Source organism: Ostreococcus lucimarinus, chromosome 13 (genome assembly GCF_000092065.1).
Source record: "Ostreococcus lucimarinus CCE9901 chromosome 13, complete sequence".
Taxonomy (NCBI): Eukaryota; Viridiplantae; Chlorophyta; class Mamiellophyceae; order Mamiellales; family Bathycoccaceae; genus Ostreococcus; species Ostreococcus sp. 'lucimarinus'.
Genome location: NC_009367.1, coordinates 106,711 through 121,928, shown reverse-complemented (window position 1 = coordinate 121,928; position 15,218 = coordinate 106,711). Strand labels below are relative to the sequence as shown.

At 63.9% G+C, this 15,218-nt stretch overlaps 12 protein-coding genes across 12 annotated transcripts; 6 read left to right on the top strand and 6 right to left on the bottom strand.

The window, feature by feature from the left end:
* Positions 1–83: 83 nt before the first annotated feature.
* Positions 84–578, top strand: OSTLU_27050 (predicted protein; the record flags this gene model as incomplete). Its single annotated transcript, XM_001421023.1, has 1 exon — positions 84–578. The coding sequence occupies one exon, from the start codon at positions 84–86 to the stop codon at positions 576–578; it is 495 nt and encodes a 164-aa protein (XP_001421060.1).
* An 871-nt stretch (positions 579–1,449) lies between these two features.
* On the bottom strand, positions 1,450–2,016 carry OSTLU_27049 (predicted protein; the record flags this gene model as incomplete). Its single annotated transcript, XM_001420874.1, has 1 exon — positions 1,450–2,016. One exon carries the CDS (start codon positions 2,014–2,016, stop codon positions 1,450–1,452), a length of 567 nt encoding a protein of 188 aa, XP_001420911.1.
* A 212-nt stretch (positions 2,017–2,228) lies between these two features.
* OSTLU_88914 (DMT family transporter) lies at positions 2,229–3,557 on the bottom strand (the record flags this gene model as incomplete). Its single annotated transcript, XM_001420873.1, has 1 exon — positions 2,229–3,557. One exon carries the CDS (start codon positions 3,555–3,557, stop codon positions 2,229–2,231), a length of 1,329 nt encoding a protein of 442 aa, XP_001420910.1.
* A 143-nt stretch (positions 3,558–3,700) lies between these two features.
* OSTLU_27047 (predicted protein) lies at positions 3,701–4,300 on the bottom strand (the record flags this gene model as incomplete). The annotated part of the gene is made up of 1 exon (XM_001420872.1): positions 3,701–4,300. One exon carries the CDS (start codon positions 4,298–4,300, stop codon positions 3,701–3,703), a length of 600 nt encoding a protein of 199 aa, XP_001420909.1.
* A 563-nt stretch (positions 4,301–4,863) lies between these two features.
* On the top strand, positions 4,864–5,874 carry OSTLU_88913 (predicted protein; the record flags this gene model as incomplete). The annotated part of the gene is made up of 1 exon (XM_001421022.1): positions 4,864–5,874. One exon carries the CDS (start codon positions 4,864–4,866, stop codon positions 5,872–5,874), a length of 1,011 nt encoding a protein of 336 aa, XP_001421059.1.
* Positions 5,875–5,986: 112 nt separating this feature from the next.
* Positions 5,987–6,364, top strand: OSTLU_27045 (predicted protein; the record flags this gene model as incomplete). Its single annotated transcript, XM_001421021.1, has 1 exon — positions 5,987–6,364. The coding sequence occupies one exon, from the start codon at positions 5,987–5,989 to the stop codon at positions 6,362–6,364; it is 378 nt and encodes a 125-aa protein (XP_001421058.1).
* Positions 6,365–6,388: 24 nt separating this feature from the next.
* Positions 6,389–8,620, bottom strand: OSTLU_27044 (predicted protein; the record flags this gene model as incomplete). The annotated part of the gene is made up of 1 exon (XM_001420871.1): positions 6,389–8,620. One exon carries the CDS (start codon positions 8,618–8,620, stop codon positions 6,389–6,391), a length of 2,232 nt encoding a protein of 743 aa, XP_001420908.1.
* Positions 8,621–8,742: 122 nt separating this feature from the next.
* On the top strand, positions 8,743–9,568 carry OSTLU_27043 (predicted protein; the record flags this gene model as incomplete). The annotated part of the gene is made up of 1 exon (XM_001421020.1): positions 8,743–9,568. One exon carries the CDS (start codon positions 8,743–8,745, stop codon positions 9,517–9,519), a length of 777 nt encoding a protein of 258 aa, XP_001421057.1. The 3' UTR covers positions 9,520–9,568.
* Positions 9,569–9,687: 119 nt separating this feature from the next.
* On the bottom strand, positions 9,688–10,378 carry OSTLU_17769 (predicted protein; the record flags this gene model as incomplete). The annotated part of the gene is made up of 2 exons (XM_001420870.1): positions 9,688–10,019; positions 10,195–10,378. 2 exons carry the CDS (start codon positions 10,376–10,378, stop codon positions 9,688–9,690), a joined length of 516 nt encoding a protein of 171 aa, XP_001420907.1.
* Positions 10,379–10,514: 136 nt separating this feature from the next.
* Positions 10,515–11,750, top strand: OSTLU_25387 (predicted protein). Its single transcript, XM_001421019.1, has one exon. It carries the CDS (start codon positions 10,536–10,538, stop codon positions 11,745–11,747), a length of 1,212 nt encoding a protein of 403 aa, XP_001421056.1. The 5' UTR covers positions 10,515–10,535; the 3' UTR covers positions 11,748–11,750.
* A 42-nt stretch (positions 11,751–11,792) lies between these two features.
* On the bottom strand, positions 11,793–13,853 carry OSTLU_93578 (predicted protein; the record flags this gene model as incomplete). Its single annotated transcript, XM_001420869.1, has 1 exon — positions 11,793–13,853. The coding sequence occupies one exon, from the start codon at positions 13,851–13,853 to the stop codon at positions 11,793–11,795; it is 2,061 nt and encodes a 686-aa protein (XP_001420906.1).
* Positions 13,854–14,203: 350 nt separating this feature from the next.
* On the top strand, positions 14,204–15,173 carry OSTLU_7124 (predicted protein; the record flags this gene model as incomplete). The annotated part of the gene is made up of 2 exons (XM_001421018.1): positions 14,204–14,368; positions 14,604–15,173. Coding segments are annotated over 2 exons (735 nt in total), but the record flags the coding sequence as incomplete, so codon positions are not given.
* Between the last annotated feature and the right edge of the window lie 45 nt (positions 15,174–15,218).

The window sequence follows — 15,218 nt, the reverse complement described above, 5'->3', positions numbered from 1 at the left end:
ACGCGGCGGCGGCGTCGACGGCGAACGACGCGGACGGACGACCGGAGGAGCGCGCGGGCGGTAAGGGCGGGAACTGGGGAGAGATGAGCGGGCGAAAACCGGCGCGCGCGGCGCGGACGGAGTCGATCGAGGGGGAGGTGTTCAGACCGCGCGAGCGGTTGAAGACGAACGCGGATTTCGATCGCGTCAAGCGAGAGGGGCGGACGTATAACGGTGCGCATCTGCGAATTCGCGCGGTGGATAACGCGAATCACGAACCGGCGACGTGCACGCGAATCGGGATCGTCGTGCCGAAGAAACAGGTGAAGCGCGCGGTGGATCGAAATCTGATAAAGCGACGGATTCGGCACGCGTTTCGCACGAACAAGGACGCGTGGCCGGCGCGCGTGGACTTTATCGTCTTCGTCAACGCGAGCGCGCTCGAGGGCGGGTTCGAGGGCGTGCGAGACGACATGTTCGCGTGGAGTCGAGAGTACGCGGCGCGCGGCGAGCAGTCGCGCGCGACGAAGAGTTTCAAAGACGCGAAGCGTCGGCGAGCCGAAAAGTTTCGCGCGAGCTCCGACGCCGTCAACGCGTGACCGAATCATTCGCCACGCGCGCGTCGCGATCGCGCGCGCTTCGGGCGGACGAAACCTCGGTGTTTTTTATGTAATTCATCGTCTCGGCACCGCGCACCGCGCCTCGCCTCGCCTCGCGCGACGACCGTCGCGCGTCGTCGTCGCGTCCCGACTTCGTCGACCAAAACCTCGCGCGCGCGCTCGGCCCTCCGCACTCGCGCGCGCGCGCTTCCCGCCGCCTTCGCCCGAGCGGTCGAGCGCGATGCCCTCGACGTCTTCGCTCGTCGCTCTGGCGCGCGCGTCGTTCGCGCGCGCGTCTTCGTCGCTTCAAATCGTCGCCGCGCCGCAGACCTCTCGCGGCTTCGCCGTCGCCTCGTCGCGCCTCAGCGCGGCGAGCGCGTCGGACGACCGCGCGCCGATCGATCGTTACGCGGCGGGGAGAGGGCCCATGGCGGGGCTCCTGCGCGTCCTGCGCGATGAGGGGGCGATGACGACGAGGGCGCTGTTCGAGCGCGCGTCGGCGCTCGGCGTCGGAACGCGATCGATGCGTCACATGAAGGGATTGCTGAATAAGATGAAGGCGATCGATCGCGTGTCGACGAGCCCGCCCGGAGAGGGCGAGCGCGACTCGGGCGGCGGGAAGCGACGAGGGAGAGGGAATTTTACGTTTAGCGTCACCGAGGCGGGGCGCGCGCACGTGGACAAGTTGGATCGCTCGATTCGACCGCCGGGTTGAATCGATCGACGTCGACGACGCGAGCGTCGGTCGTTGCGCTAGCTAAAAATACGGTAATCTAACATGCGTTCGTAGTCAAACGTCGAACGTCGAGTCTTCGCGAAGCGTAGCGAACGCGTCTGTCTTCGCGACTCGGTTCGCGACGACGCGCCGCGCTCACTCCTCCTCGAGCAAATCCGCCGCGACGTCCGCGACGTCCACCGTCCCTTCCACGGGAATCCCCACCTTTTGTCGCTGCGCCTCGTCGATCAATTCCCTCGCCAGTTTCTCCGCCTCCCACGCCTCGCGTTCGCACCGCGCCGCGTGCGCCTCCGCCGCGCTCGCCTCCGCCTCCGCCGCGCTCGCCTCTCGCTTCACTCGCTGCGTCTCGTTAAACAACGCGTTCGTCACCGCATCCATGGCGTTTTCTTTCCCTTTCGCGTTCGAAGTCTCCGCTTCGTCTCCGTCGCGTCGTCGTCGTTTCCCGCCTCCCTCCGCGTGTTCCCTATCCGACGCCTCTCGCTCCTCCTCCGCGCCGCCCGTCGCGTCCGCCGCGTCCAGCGCGCCGGACTCTCTCATGTTGCGCCATTTATCCTTGAGATCGACGTTGGAGCGCGCGCGCAGGATGTCGCCGAGCTCGGGGTCTTTTTGGATCGTGCGCCACTTTCCGGGGCCGTGCTTGCGCACGCCGTCGCGCAGGGCGTCCTCTTCGGCGCGCGTCCACTTATACTTGGCGGTTGCCATCGCGGGCGCGCGCGCGCGCGCGGAGAGGGACGCGCGGTGCGCCACGCCGCGCGCGTGAATGCGGGGACGGCGAACGCGGCGCGCGGCGGCGCCGTCGACGGGCTCGCCGACTCGCCGGCTCGAAATGCGTACGAAAAGCCTCTACACTTCTAATCAAGCTTCTACACTTCTAATGATTATCACAAGTCGATCATCCGAGCCGCTCGATGTGATCAGGCGACGCCTAAGAAACCGGCGATGACGAAGAGCGTTCCGCTCGCCATGAGGGCGGCGTTTTGAAAGTGCGACGCCCACGCGGGTTGGCCGATGAATACCTCCACCGTCGCCGCGAGGGGGATCTGAAGCGATAAACCGATCGACGCCACCGTGGGAGACGTGAGCAGGACCGCGCGCGCCCAGAGATAATCGCTGAGGACGTTGTCAAAAAATGCCTTGGCGCACGCGAGCCAGAAGACGCGCTCGGTGAAGGCGAAGAATAAATTCGGCAAACCGTTTAGGGCGCGAGTGACGATCAACACCGCGCCGTAGCCGACGAAATTAAAGATCCCCATGAGCGCGAAGAACAAAGTCATGTCGGTTTTGTCGTCATCCTTCAAGTAAAGCTTCATGGTGGCTGTGTACAGCGCGTAGAGCCCCGCCGCGGCGAGCGCCAAGACGTTGCCGAGCGCGGGCGACTGAATGTTCTGCCCGAGGGCGTTGTTCGCCATATCCTCGGCCGAGGCTTCGTCGAAATTCACCCCCCGCGGGTCCCTATCCGCCAACGTCACGAGCACGGTGCCGATGACGTACGCCACGATGGCCGCGACTTTCATCCACGAAAACTTATCCAGGCCCATGTACACGCTCACGACGAACGTAAACACCGCGCTCGACGAACTCAGCATCGAATTCGCCGTCACCGTCGTCATCAGCAGGCTATAATCAAACGCCAACTGCGCCATCACCCATATCGGCGCCACGACGAACGCCGCCTTGAGATGATACTCAAAACTATACATACCCGCCTCGCCGCGTCTCTTCGCGCGACTCGCCGCCGTCTCGTTCGCCTTGCCCCGTTCCGCGTCTCTCGTCTCTCCCTCTCCTCCCGCCGTCGCCAGCGGCACTAATTCCACCGCGTTCGCGTGTCCTTCTCCCGGCGTTCTTTTCTTCGCCGCGCCCGCGCGCGCGCTCGAGCTGTGTCCTCGCTCCGCCTCGTCGTCCGCGTTCGCGCGTCCCGCGCCGCGCCTCGCGTCCCGCTGTCCCGCGCGCGCGCCTCGCGCGCTCTCCACCATCGCCGCGCATCCCCGCGCGATCGTCCCGAGCCGCAGCGGGACGAGTATGATGAACCCCGAGCCGCATATGAAGCTCAGGAGCACCGGGGACAGGCCGTGCGCCTCGAGTCGGGCGACGAGAAACGACGCGGCGATCCAGATGACGCAGACGAGGGCGATGAAAAAGTACCCGAGCGCCGCGCCCGAGCACGCGCGCGGCGCGCGGGCGAGCGCGATGGTGGCGTTGGTGCGCTTGGGTGATTTGGGCGCGGGCGGCGCGGGTGAGGGCATGCCGCCGCGCGGCGACGCGCGCGGGAAAGTGAAGACGACGCGGCGGCGGGCGCGCGCGAAGGCGAGCGAGACGACGGTCGTCGGCGCGGAATCGGTCGGAATATCGTATAACAAACGCTCGAACGAGCGTGGACGCGTCGGGGCTAATCTGCGACGTCGGCGAATAACTCGTCCTCGGGCTCGCTCAACATCTCGTACTCGGCGTCGAGATTGGCCTGGAGCGTGGCTTCGTCGACGTCGGCGTCGTCGAAGCACACCTCGTGGAGACGCGTCTCCGGGTCTTCGTTGGTGATCAAGAGCACCGGATTGAGCGGGGCGTAGACGAGGTATCTCGACGTGCCGCTGGTAAATGTACACACCTCCACGCCCTCGTTCGGTTCGTCGCCGCCGGTGTCCATCTCGAGCGCGTCGTCCTCGTTCATGCGCACCGGACCGCGAACCGTCATGCAAAACGCGCTTCGTTGAAGCAAAAATCCACGCATCGCCAGCGCGCGATTCATGTCGGGTAATATTTGCAACAGCTCATCGTCTCCGATATCACTCAAATCCTCGCTCTCGTCCAATCCCTCGCCTCGCAAAACATCGATCGGGGTATCCACCGGCAACACCAAGCACCGCTCGCTCCCGCTCGCGAGCGTAAACCGGCGCCGCAGCGTGCACAACAACCTTCTATTCGTCTCCGGCTCCAGCACCTCCACCAACGGCAGCGCCGGCGCAATCTCCGCGTTTTCATAATCCCGCATTCCCGCGCTCGCCGTCGCCGCGCGGCTCTTCGCCGCGTTCGCGCGCGCGTCTCTTCGCGCCGCCGTCGCCGCGCCGCCGCCTCGCGCTTTTCGCACCACCTCCGTGATCGCCGCCCTGCGTTCGACCCGCGTCTCGGGGTGCTCGCGCGCGTATCGCTGCGAGGGCTTATGCGTCGACCCGGGCGAGCGTTTTTTCGCCGCGCCGTGCGCGCGCGAGCCCGCGGCGCGCGCGAGCGTCGCGCGCGCGAGCGCGGACGTCATCCTCGCGTCGCGTCGCGTCCGTCCGTCTCGCGCGTTATCGGCGTCGCCGCGTCGCTCGGAGACGCGCGGCGCGCGCGCGCGGTGTGCGTCGACGACGCGCGAGCGTCGCGCGCGAGCGTCGGGCGTCGCGCGGTCGCGCGCGCGGAGAATGCGGCGCCGCCGGCGGCCGGATTCCGCGAGGGTCAGGCGCGACGAGTTGCGACTCAACGCGAGTCGTTAACTATGGGATTTGATGGCGCGGGCGTTTCGACGAAAAACGCCCGCGCGCGCGCGAAACGCATCGCACCGCAGAAACGCGCGCGATGAGTCTCGTGACGGCGCCCGCGCACTATCAAGAGCGCGTCGACGCGAAGGAAGAGTGTCAAAACTGCGGAGCCGCGGATCGCGCGCTCGCGGTGTGCGCGCGGTGCCGAAGCGCGTGGTTTTGCTCGGTCAAATGTCAACGCGCGTACTGGCCGTTTCACAAGCAGTGGTGCCGGAGGAATGATTTCGCGGACGCGGTGGAGCGACACGAGCCGAAATTCGCGCGGTGGATGCGGAAACACGGGAAACAGGCGGTGTTGAAGGATGGTGGGCGGCGAACTCGAGCGCGAACGCGAGCCCGATGCGACGAGAGGAGACGAGCGCGCGAACGACGGACTGACGGACGACGGGACGCGACGCGCCTTTTGAACGATGACGCAGACGAAGTCGATCGGCTCGATCGTAACGTGGTGACGCAGGACGACTTGTACGGACGTGCGAATCCGAAACCGTCGCCGCCGGACTTTGACGCGGAGGACATGCGAAAGATGCGAGCGGCGGAGGAGGCGCGAATGCTCGCGGCGCGAGAGGACACCGAGGACGTCGCGTGGCTCGACATAAAGGTTCCGGACAACCTTGGCTTGGAGCTCGAGCGGTACAAGTGGAGACAAAATCAGTCGTTCGTCGAGGTTTTCGTGAAGCTTCCGCGCGGAACGAAGAAACATGATTTGGAAGTGTTTCTCTCGTCGACGCGACTCGACGTGCGCGTGCGCGACGAAGTCGTCGTTCAAGGCAATCTCACCGCCGTCATCAAAGCCGAGCTCAGCACGTGGGTCATCGTCGACGGCGTACTCGAAATTTCAATGCTCAAGAAGAATCGCCGCGGGCATTACGACAATGGGTGCTCGAACGCAGATACGTTTTGGCCGAAGCTCCTCGCCGACGCGGAAGCGTCGCTCCCGCTTCCGGCGCCGAGCGAGTACTTCAGCACCGAGTACGAAATCGAGAAGGATCTCGGGAACAACGCACGCAAAAGTTCAAGCGCACCGATGATTTCTCAGCGCCGCTGACGTCTCGATTCGTGTGTCGATGGGCTCGGCGCGCCGCGGCGCGCCTGCCGCAGACCGCGGCGCGCGAAGGCGTCGCGGGCGTCAGCGCCGTCGCGCGCGACGCGCGATGACGATGCGACGGCACCGCGCGTCGAGAAGGCGCTTCGGCATCGCACTCTGCGCCGTCGTCGTCGCGCGCAGCGCGCGAGTCGGGAGAGCGAGTGAGTCCCTGGACGCATTCGACGGCGAGCGGGACGGCGCCGTCGACGCGCTGCCGACGCGCGGCGACGACGACGACGTGGTGACGCGTATTAGATTTGGGGAGAAAGTCGCCGTCGATGATTTGATTGGTCCCGTCGTGATCAATCACGATTGTACGACGAAGTACATCGAGAACTGGAGAGAGATGACGGAAAGAGAGCGAGAGGCGACGCGACGGCGCCTGGGCGCTCGGAACAGGGAACGGCACGCGGCGTGTAAGCAAAAATTAGGTAACGAAAACGAATTGTGATATACGTTAGATACATTCTACGATTCAGCACTCGACGGCGTCTAAATTCAGGCGAGCGACGGTTTCGACGACTCGAGCCCAGATATCGGCGCTCACGCCCTGAGGCAAGCCCGGCGCTTCGGTGTAGATTCGACCAGTCTTGCGAGCTTCGCGCGCGTACTGCACCACCTTGTCTCGAGTTTCTCGTCGCGCGCACACGACGAACTGCAGCGCCGCCTTCATGTTTTGCACGGCTTTACCCGCCTCTTCGGCGTCTTTCTCAGCCATCTCTCGCTCGTCCCGAAGCTTTTCCAGATATCGTATGCTTTGATTTGGATTCTGCGACGAAGCTAGAGCGTCGGCTTGTTCGATGAGCTGTTCGACGCGCCCTTCAAGCTCGGCGACGCGCGTTTCGGCTTGCTCGTTGATTCGAGCGAGCCGTAAAACCTCGGCTTCGAGTAGGACGGCGCTCGCCGTCATCGCCTCGGCACGCAGCGCATCGCTATCGGCTCGGACTTTCGTGCTATCGGCATCACACGCCGTGCGCTCGATTTGAATCCTTCGATTCGTTTCTTCGTTCAATTTGGCCTCGCACCGCTCGAGTCGCTCGGCGTAATTATCCGCACGCTCTTGTTCGCGCTGAAGTTCGATGGCTCGTTCGCGATCCCGGACATTTGCGTCGGCGATAATCCTATTCAAGTGCTCGACTTCCTCGGTGAGATCTTGCCTGTTCAAATACGTCATCTCGTTGTCTCGCAAGCACAGCTTGAGCTCTTTGCATCGCGCCTTGAGTTCGTCGATCTCTCCGCCACTTCGTTCGTTATCGCGCTTGAGCGCCGAGATGGTTTCTTTTTGATGATTAACCAGCGCTTCGCGTTGCTCGTACTTGTCTCGAAGTGCGAAGTACTTGTGCGCGGTTTCCGAAGCCTCGTGTCGTGCTGCTTCGGCTGATTCATGTTCTGCCTCGAGCTCGGCTTGCAAGTCGCGACATATCGCCTGTGCTTGCGCAGCCGCCAAGCGCGAGGCCTGCGCGTCTCGAATGCTCGCATGATTCAGTTTCCCTTCCCCGGCTTCTATCATCGAGTTCAACCTAGCTTTGGTCATCACCAATTCTTCGCGAAGCTTGGCGGCGACGGCGTTTGCTTCTTCTTCCCGGCGTCTGGCGTTGCACACCGCCTCACGCGCGTCCTCTTCCATGCCCTTCATGGTGCGCTTCACTCGCTGCGACTCATCCACCGTACTGTGCGCTACAGCGCCCGTGTTCGCTTTGACATCCGCTAAAGCGACGGCGAATTCTTCTTGCATGCGTTCGACTATAGCCGCGTGATGCTCCTTCAAAATTTGTATCTCCCGAGAGTTCGCCGCATCTTCCAATCGAGCGAACGTGAGGACGCTATCACGCATCATCGCTCGCGCAGCGCTATCGTTTCCTCTCGCGCTGTGCACGGCTGCGGCGAAAGCCTCAGCCTTTCGTCGCGACTCACGTAGTTCCCGCTCGTTTGACCTATTTGACTCCGCCGTTCGTTCCAATTCGTCTCGCAAGCGCGCCATCTCCTCGCGCGCTTCGCTAAGCTCATCGTCCGCGCTCGCCTTGGCCTCGCTCACCGCTTTCAACGACGCCTCAGTCTCTTTCAAACACGTCCCAACGCTCGCCAACTCACCCTCGAGCGCAGCGTTCTTTTTCGTCGTCGCATCGCGCTCCTCCTCCAATCGTGCCTTGACCTCGAGCAACTCCTTCGCCTCTCCCGCCGCCTGTGCCTCCGCCGTCTGCGCCTTCGCCAGGCTCGACTCGTGCGTCGCCTTCATCTCTTCCACGCACCGCTCCAACGCGTCTCGCTCCTCGTCCGCCTTCATCCGCACCGTCTCTAACTCTCGCGTCAACTCCAATACCTCGCGCTCCGCGTGTCGCTTCAACCGCTCGCTCACCTCGCCTCTTCGCGCGTTCGCGTTCGCGCGCTCCAACGCCCGCTCCTGCATCTCTCGCTTTTCCGTCTCCCTTCGCGCGACCTCGCTCGCGTCCCTCGCGCGCGTCTCCAACGCTCGCACGCGTTCATTCGTCATCAACGCGCGCTCGCGCTTGAGCCCATCGTCGCCGCCGCCGTCGTCGCCGCCGTCGTCATCCGACCGATGTCGATTCGCCCGACGCAAATTCGCCAACTCATCCGCCAACTTCTCCGCGTCGAACGACTCCCGTCGGCGATACGGCGCGTTCCCGAGGTCGTGAAAAATCGCTCGCTGCCGTGTGTGCTCGGCCGGGCGCCACGGACGCGCGGGCATGCCGGCGCGCGTCGATGTGTGCCGTTCGCGAACAATCGCCGCTTTGGTTCCCCTCGCGCCCCACACGCCGCCGCGCGCGCGTCGGCGGCGTGTGGGGCGTCATGGACGCGTTCGATAGGATGATGACGGCGCGATGCGCGCGCGACGAGGACGACGACGCGTTTCGCGAGCGCGTGCGGCGTCGCATCGAGGATGCCGCCGCCGCCGATGACGACGCGGCGACGCCGACGCCGACGCCGTTGGAGCGCGAGCGCGCGTCGACGCTCGAGGACGACGAGAGCGTCGTGGCGTTCGTGCTCGAGAAGCACGCGGCGAAGGATTACTTCGCGTGCTTGAACGTGCGTCGACCGGATTGCGATGACTTGGGACGGGCGGTGTGGGACGTCGGCGACGCGGAGCTGAACCGAGCGTTTCGTAAAGCGTCGCTGCGGGTGCACCCGGATAAGAACAGAGCGGCGGACGCGAGGAAAGCTTTCGATGCGATCGGGGAGACGCAGAAGATGTTTAAGGATCCGGTGCGACGGGCGGAGGTGCTGCGCGCGGCGGCGGAGCGAGCGTTTAAGGAAAAGTGTAAACGCGACCCGGAGGCGATGCGAGCGAGGGCGAAAGCGCAAGAAAAGGTGGATGCGGAGACGTATGCGGATGAGATGCGTAAACAGAGGGAAGACGCGGCGAAGAAACGCGCTGCAGAGGCCAAGGCGAGGAGCGCGCAGGCGAATAGGAGGAAGCGACGCGCGGAGAGCGATGAAGAGGAGGACGCGTTAACCGCCATGGCGAAAAGTTTAGAGGCGGAAGAGGAGGCGAAGAAGACGCAAAATGTCGTCGGCGGCAATGGCGATGACGATGATTTCGCCGGCGTCGTCAGGCGTAAGTCGTCGAAGAAGCGGTTCATGTTTTAGCGCGAGGCGTCGCCGCGCATCATTATTTCTTTAGACTCGTAGCGTCTCCCGGTTCGTGCTCCCGGTGGTCATCGTAGTAAACGTTTGGTATACATTACACTTATCGAACTATCAAAATACGATGCCGACGCGTTCGTCCGTCGTCATCCTCGTTCAACCAATTAAATTTTACTTCATCGATTTCACCTTCGCGAGAATCTTCTCGTACATGTCGTCGAATTCCTTTTTATCGCTCGAACTCATCTTCACGCTCCCCTTCACGCCCTCCGGCATCACGAGCATCACCGACGTCGGTCTTTTTGTCATACCAGCCGCACCGAGCTCTTCCTTACTGTGCACGTACACGTACGGCACGCCCGCCTCCTCGCACAGAATCGGCACGTGCGTGATGACGTCGATGGGCGAGATATCCCCAGCGATCACGCACACACCCTTGGTTTCCTTCTTCAACGCCTTGACGACCTCTTTCACCCCTCGTCTCACCTGCTTCGCCTTGGCCGCTGTTTCGCGTTCGCCCGTCGTCTCGTCAGTCGTCGCTTTGCGTCCCGAATTCTCAACAATTCTCCCATTCCCCCCCTCCGCGCGCGCGTTCGCCCTCTTTCGCCCCCCGTTCGCGCACAACGGTCGAACGACTCGCGTCGCGCGCGTTCGCGTCGCGCGTCGCGTCGCGCGCACCCTTTTTCACCACTTTGAGTATCTTTTTCGTCGTCTTCAAATCCGCGAGCGGCGTCGCGATCGGCGCCGTCGGACGCAGCGCGCCGTCGCCCTCGTCCTCGCTGTCGCCGCCGGGCGACGCGGACTTGTCCTTTTTGGGCGTCTTCTCCTTCTTGTCCTTCTTCGGGGTCTTTTCCTTGCCCATCGTGCGCGCGTCGGTGTGGCGCCGCCGCCGGCGGTCGCGACGCCGGTATAAATTCCGAAACGTTCCGGTTACGCATTTAACCGACTAAACCCTCTATAACAACCACGAGAGAATCGCGACGCATCGCGACACGTCGCGACGCGTCGCCGCGCGCGCGATGCGCGCCGACGCCGCGATCGCCCTCGACGACGCCCTCGACGGCGACGACGCCCTCGCCCTCGATCGTCGTCGCGCCGTGCGCGATCGCGCGCGCGAGGCGGCGACGAAGACGGCGATCCACGGCGCCGCGTTCGACGGCGACGCGCGCGCGCGCGCGACGACGACGACGCGCCGCGACGACGACGACGACGCGAGGCGACGCGAGACGTCGATGGACGCGCAGCGCGCGGTGTTGGAGACGCTGACGGCGATGCAGGAGACGCAGATCAGGATGAATGGGAAGTTGGCTTGGATTTCGCGAAGCGTGCCGAAGATTTACGACGCGGTGGTGAACGACGTGACGACGGCGATCGACGACCAGAGCGCGAAGATCGAGGCGCTGACGGTGCGATTGGCGCGGGGCGCGAGCGCGGGGACGACGGCGGTGGTCGGGAAGGGGACGCGCGAGACGCGCGAGGAGGCGGCGGCGGACGACGACGAGGGGCGACGAGCGAGAGAGAAACGTTTGAGCGCGCCGCCGTCGCGGTCGGAATCGCCGACGGCGCGACGACAGCAGACGCACGCGCGCGCGCCCGCGGCGACGGTGAATTACGGTGAAATAGCGAACGAGGAGAATGAATTCGCGGCGTCGCTGCCGCGGTTGGGACGCGTCGGGCCGGAGGTGGAAGCGTCGACGGCGGCGAATACGGTTTCGAAGTTTGAAAAGAAGAAGACGCTGTCGCCTTCGTCGTCTATGGGTAAGGCGGAGGATCCGCGGAAGTGGTCGCGGCAGAAGTGGTTGTCGCATTTGCGCGCGACGGCGCCGAAGCTGTTCGGCACGCTCGACGATTTGTCCATCGGCGACATGCTCGACGGCTCGAAATGTTGCTTCGTGAGACGTGGTGCGCGCGTGGTGCGTCAAGGCGAGCGCGGTACCTCGATGTTTGTCGTCGTATTAGGGAAAATGCACGTCGTCGTGACGGACGCGGCGAAGAATCGAGGCGAACCGTTGCAAGTGGCCACCATGCTCGCGGGCGATTTCTTCGGCGAAATCGCGCTCATGACTGGCGAAGAGCGTCGAGCGACGGTCATGGCGCCGTACGAAGGCGATGGAAACGTTTGGGTTTTGGAGTTCTCCAAGTCCGATGTCGGGAGCGTCATCTTGGCTCGCCCCAACGTTCTGCGCACGCTCACAGACGTGTGCGCCGATCGCCGACTTGAAAAGTTTTGAGTCGTGTCAGAATAATACCGTGTAATTACATACAGAGCGCGCTGCCTAATTCTCCTCGTCCACGTACGCACCGTCGCGCCACATGCCGACGAGCTCGTCGCCCGATGTGCGCACGAGCTTACCCGGGCCATCCGGCACGCCCGCGTTGAACATGCCTTCAAAGAAGCTGTTTTCTCCCGTCTTGAAGCTAAGCTTCCCTTTCCCGTCCGGGAGATCTGCAAACCAATTCCCCTCGTACCAATCACCGTCCGCAAATACTTGACGACCGACACCCTCGCGTTTTCCGTCCGCCCATTCGCCTTCGTAGACGGAGGTGTTGGCGAATTCCATTCGAACGGCGGCTCCTCTTCTTTTCCCGTCTTGTTCGAGCATGCCGAGCGCGCGCCTGGAGAGTTCAGATTTTTCTTGCTTTTTGGGTTTGTCGGGTCGCCACCCAAACAGAGTTTTGACCGGTGAAGACTTTTTGTCCGGTTCCTCGCCTTGCAACGTCTTGTAGCCGATGACGTTACCAGACTCGTCCATCCGCGGTTCGCTGACGCGCACGGTGACTTGCTTGGTGGCGAAGTCGCGCGGGAGAGGAAGCGCAGCGGAGCGTGAAGAGCGCTCAGCGCCGGTTACTTCCGGTGCGATGACGGCAGTCGTCGCGAGTTGATCGGAGGTGAAAATTACGGCGCGCTCTTCCGTGGCGACAATCGCTTGCGTGTCGTCGTTACCGAAATTTTTCAAATCGTCCCGCGAAAGCTTCGTCGTCTTACGCTTTGTCTGCTCTTCGCCGGCAACGTATCCAGGCACGAACAGCATCGGATTCGACTTATGCAGTGGGTCCTCGGACACGACGGGAACGGTCTTTGATTCCGGCGCCGGTGCCGCCGCCGTTTCGGCGTCGGTGACGGTGAGCAGGGTCACTTCCACTTCGGTCGAGCCTCTCTTGTCTGGATTCGCGATTGAAATGAATTGTTCCGCACTCGTGAGTTCACTCAGCGCTTGAGAAATCGTCGCGCGCGCGAGCGGTCCAAACGCGTTGCCGTGCTTCACGGTGCAGATGACCAATCGAGCGGTGTCGAAGCGCCCGGGAGCCAGAAAAGGACTCTGCCGCGCCGCCGTCGCGATGGCGGCGCGCGCGGCGGCGGCGATCGCCTCGTCCGCGCTTCCGTACGTCGGCACATCGGCGACACCGCGACCTACGTGCGCGACGCCGCACCCACCACCGTGAGACGACATGACATCGTTCACCTTCGCCCGAAGACGCCCACCCTTTTCGATTTGAGGCGTCCACGCGTCGACGTCGCTCGCGTCGCGTTCCCCGCCCGAGCTCCAGCAGCTCGATCGGAGCGATTCCACCGCGCTCAGCACGGCGTACAACAAAGACGCATCCGCGATCGACGTCGCGTCTTGCACGGACATTCCATCCTCTCCGTTCTTCAACAGCTCGGACTGCGACACCGTCAGCGCCGCGTCGCACGCCCCCGGCTCCGCGCACGCTCTCAAAAACTCATCGCACCCGCGTTGCTTCCGCCTTCCCTCGAACGTGAACGGTTCGATCACCCCCGCGATCATGATCTCACCCTCCGGCGCGCGATTCGCTCCCTTGAATCCAAAAAACCGTTTCTTCTTCGCTCGCGCGTTCTTCTCCCGCGTCGCCCATCGCGTAAACGCCGTCGCGCTCTCCACCGCCTCCCCTCCCGCGCACACGACCACCATCACCCTCGGCGCTCCCATCGCCATCACCGCTCTCGCCGCGCTCGCCGCGTTGCCCTCGATCGCCGTCGTCGTCGCCTCGACGTTCGCCGGCGGCAACCGCCACCGGTTCGCCGCGCGCGAGCGCTCGAGCGCGTCCTCGTCCGCGTGCATCGCCCACATCTCCGCCCTCGGCAGCGCTCTGGCGTCGACGAGCGCGTCGACGAGCGCGCACCCGCGCGCGCCGACGCCGACGACGGCGACGCCGGCGCCGTCCGCGCCGATGTCGTCCCTCTCGGACGACGGCGACGATGATTTCGACGCCGCGGACGCGCCGATGCGCGCCGCGTCGCGACGCGCGCGCGTCGACGACGCGCGCCGCGTCGCGCGCGCGCCGATCGCGCCGGTCCGCGCGCGCGCCGCGCGCATCGCGCGTCGCGTCGCGCACTGGCGACCGCGCTCGACACACGACGACGCGCGCGCGCGACGTCGCGATGCTCGGCGCGCGGCAGAGCGCGATGCGCGGGCGAAGCGCGGGCGCGAGCGCGGCGACGACGCGCGCGGCGCGACGGGGTCGACGCGCGACGACGCGCGCGGGCGTGTTCGATCGATTCAACCGCCGCCGAGAATCGCCGGCGGCGACGAAAGATGACGCGCTGAGAGCGCCGGGGGAGCGCGCGGAGGCGATCGATGCGCTCGAAAGGTCCATGGCGATGGCGAGCGTGCGCGCGGAGGTCGGCGCGCGCGATGAGAGCGGGCGAGGGAAGAGAAACGCGGTCATGGCGGGGAATTGGAAGCTCAACCCGAAGACGCTGGACGAGGCGAGGACGTTGGCGGCGTTGGTCGGCGCGGCGGCGCGAGACGGTGGAATCGGGACGAATAAGAGTAAAACAGAGGTTTTTGTGTGTCCGCCGGCGCCGTTTGCGGCTGAGGTGGCGAGAACGGTACGAACGAAGCGAACGCGCGACGCGACGAAGGAACGCGATTCTATCCGAATCGAGCGAGGATGAAGAGACTTTACACATTGTTGAGAATTGAAGCCGGTCCTCTACCGGGGCTGCTGCTTTTGAAATTCATAGTCATAGTTACGCGGACTCGCGCGGGATGAGTCGAAGCGCGGGCGCGCGCGCGAACTCGGACGATGGACTGACGCGAACGTTAACGTTATCCTAAACGTAGTTGGAGGGAAGCGGCGTCGCCGTGGGGGCTCAGAATATTTACTTCGAAGCCTCGGGTGCGTTCACGGGGGAGATGAGCGCGGAAATGGCGAAGAGCGTGGGGTGCACGCACGTGCTCATCGGGCACTCTGAACGCCGAGAACTTTTCGGGGAGACGGATGAGATGACGCGACTCAAGACTCGAAAGACGCTCGACTGCGGCATGACCGCGGTACTGTGCATCGGCGAAACGAAGGAAGAGTACGAACGAGGTGAGGCGAAAAAGGTCTGCAACAGGCAACTCAGCGCGGCGCTCAGCGGTGTAGAAGCGGATGAAATGTCCAAGGTTATCATCGCGTACGAGCCCGTGTGGGCCATCGGCACGGGATTAACGGCGACGCCGGCGATCGCCCAGTCAGTTCACGCGGGCATTCGCCAATGGTTCCGAACGAATTACGGCGAATCCGTGGCGGCGAAAATTCAAATTCAGTACGGTGGTAGCGTGAAGCCAGAAACGGTGGATGAGCTCATGCAGGCGCCGGACGTCGATGGTTGCCTCGTCGGCGGGGCCTCGCTCAACGCCGAGCAGTTTGGCAGAATCTTCAACTTTGACGAATCCCCCGTAGGACCGCAAAAG

Excerpts from the sequence above, each read along its gene's own strand:
- OSTLU_25387 (XM_001421019.1), top strand. The coding sequence starts at position 10,536 with ATGCGCGCCGACGCCGCGATCGCCCTCGACGACGCCCTCGACGGCGAC.